Genomic DNA, 1,037 nt, shown 5'->3' on the forward strand with positions numbered 1-1,037 from the left:
ACAAATCGAATTATTCAAATATTCATATTACCCATGAATTAAATTTCACAATACAACATCAAATTTGAGAGAAAAATTCATTGCGTAGGACTGAAGTTGAATCTCATATAGCTACAAATCAAAAACCACAAACATGAGTTAGCTCTGAAGAAAGCTTACCCGAAAAACAATTCCACGAGATCAGCGACGGTGGAAGACAGTCGGAGGCCGTCGAAAACGATCACTGGAAATTTAATGGAGCAGGTACGATGATGAGATGGTCGTAGATTCGCAGAGGAAGAGAAGCTATGGTAGTTTCGGCTTTTGTCGAACGAAGCTGGATAAATTTTATAACAACTTCTTAACTGGATTTGTAATCCATGTTGTACATGAATTAAATTTTCCGGCCCAAGCATGTCTGGGCCTCCAAACATGTCATGTAGCCAGATTGGAATATTTTAATAAAGTCCGTGTCTTATATCCGGTGTAACAAACACCTCCATAGTTTCTAGACTAATCCCGTATCGGAACATTTGGGCATTCGACGATTAGTCATAAAACCCGGGTCACCACCGGTTCGGTCCAAGTCCGGTTCAGGTTCACACAGTTCCTGCCACCTGTTGCAAAATACTTGATTATCCACTAGGACCCACAGATGAATCGGACGGCTACAACGCCACGTTGATCTTACAACAATTTGGTTGACCTCTACACACACCTCTTAATCTTGACCAGAGAGGTGATGCTGAGCTCATTACTACACGCGCCACCACTCTCCGCCTCTCTTCCCCGCCTCTTCTCCACGCGCGCTGCCATGGCCGCCACCTCAGCTCGAATCGCAGTTGTCGGCGACGTCGTAAGCATCTCTCTCTCACTCTGTTCTTCTCGGACTTTCAAAACCGTAGCAAATTTAGCAGATTTCTTACTCAAACTCATTTTCAATTCGTGTTCTGGTTTATGAAGCATGATCAGTGGAATCTAGAAGAGGACACAAAAGCGCTTCGATTTCTGCAGGTATACATTTCGCTCTTTCTTCTTTGTATTTTTATTTTTTTTTC

At 42.8% G+C, this 1,037-nt stretch overlaps 1 protein-coding gene across 1 annotated transcript in view; it reads left to right on the forward strand.

Moving 5' to 3' along the window:
* Positions 1-793: 793 nt before the first annotated feature.
* The window catches only part of LOC101312577 (trafficking protein particle complex subunit 5-like), a 2,940-nt gene continuing 2,696 nt past the window's right edge, over positions 794-1,037 (forward strand). The window contains exons 1-2 of the mRNA XM_004288661.1: positions 794-835; positions 943-993. Coding sequence (XP_004288709.1) covers positions 794-835; positions 943-993 — 93 coding nt within the window. The remainder of the gene's footprint in view (positions 836-942; positions 994-1,037) is intronic.

Source organism: Fragaria vesca, linkage group LG1 (assembly GCF_000184155.1).
Source record: "Fragaria vesca subsp. vesca linkage group LG1, FraVesHawaii_1.0, whole genome shotgun sequence".
Classification (NCBI taxonomy): Eukaryota; Viridiplantae; Streptophyta; class Magnoliopsida; order Rosales; family Rosaceae; genus Fragaria; species Fragaria vesca.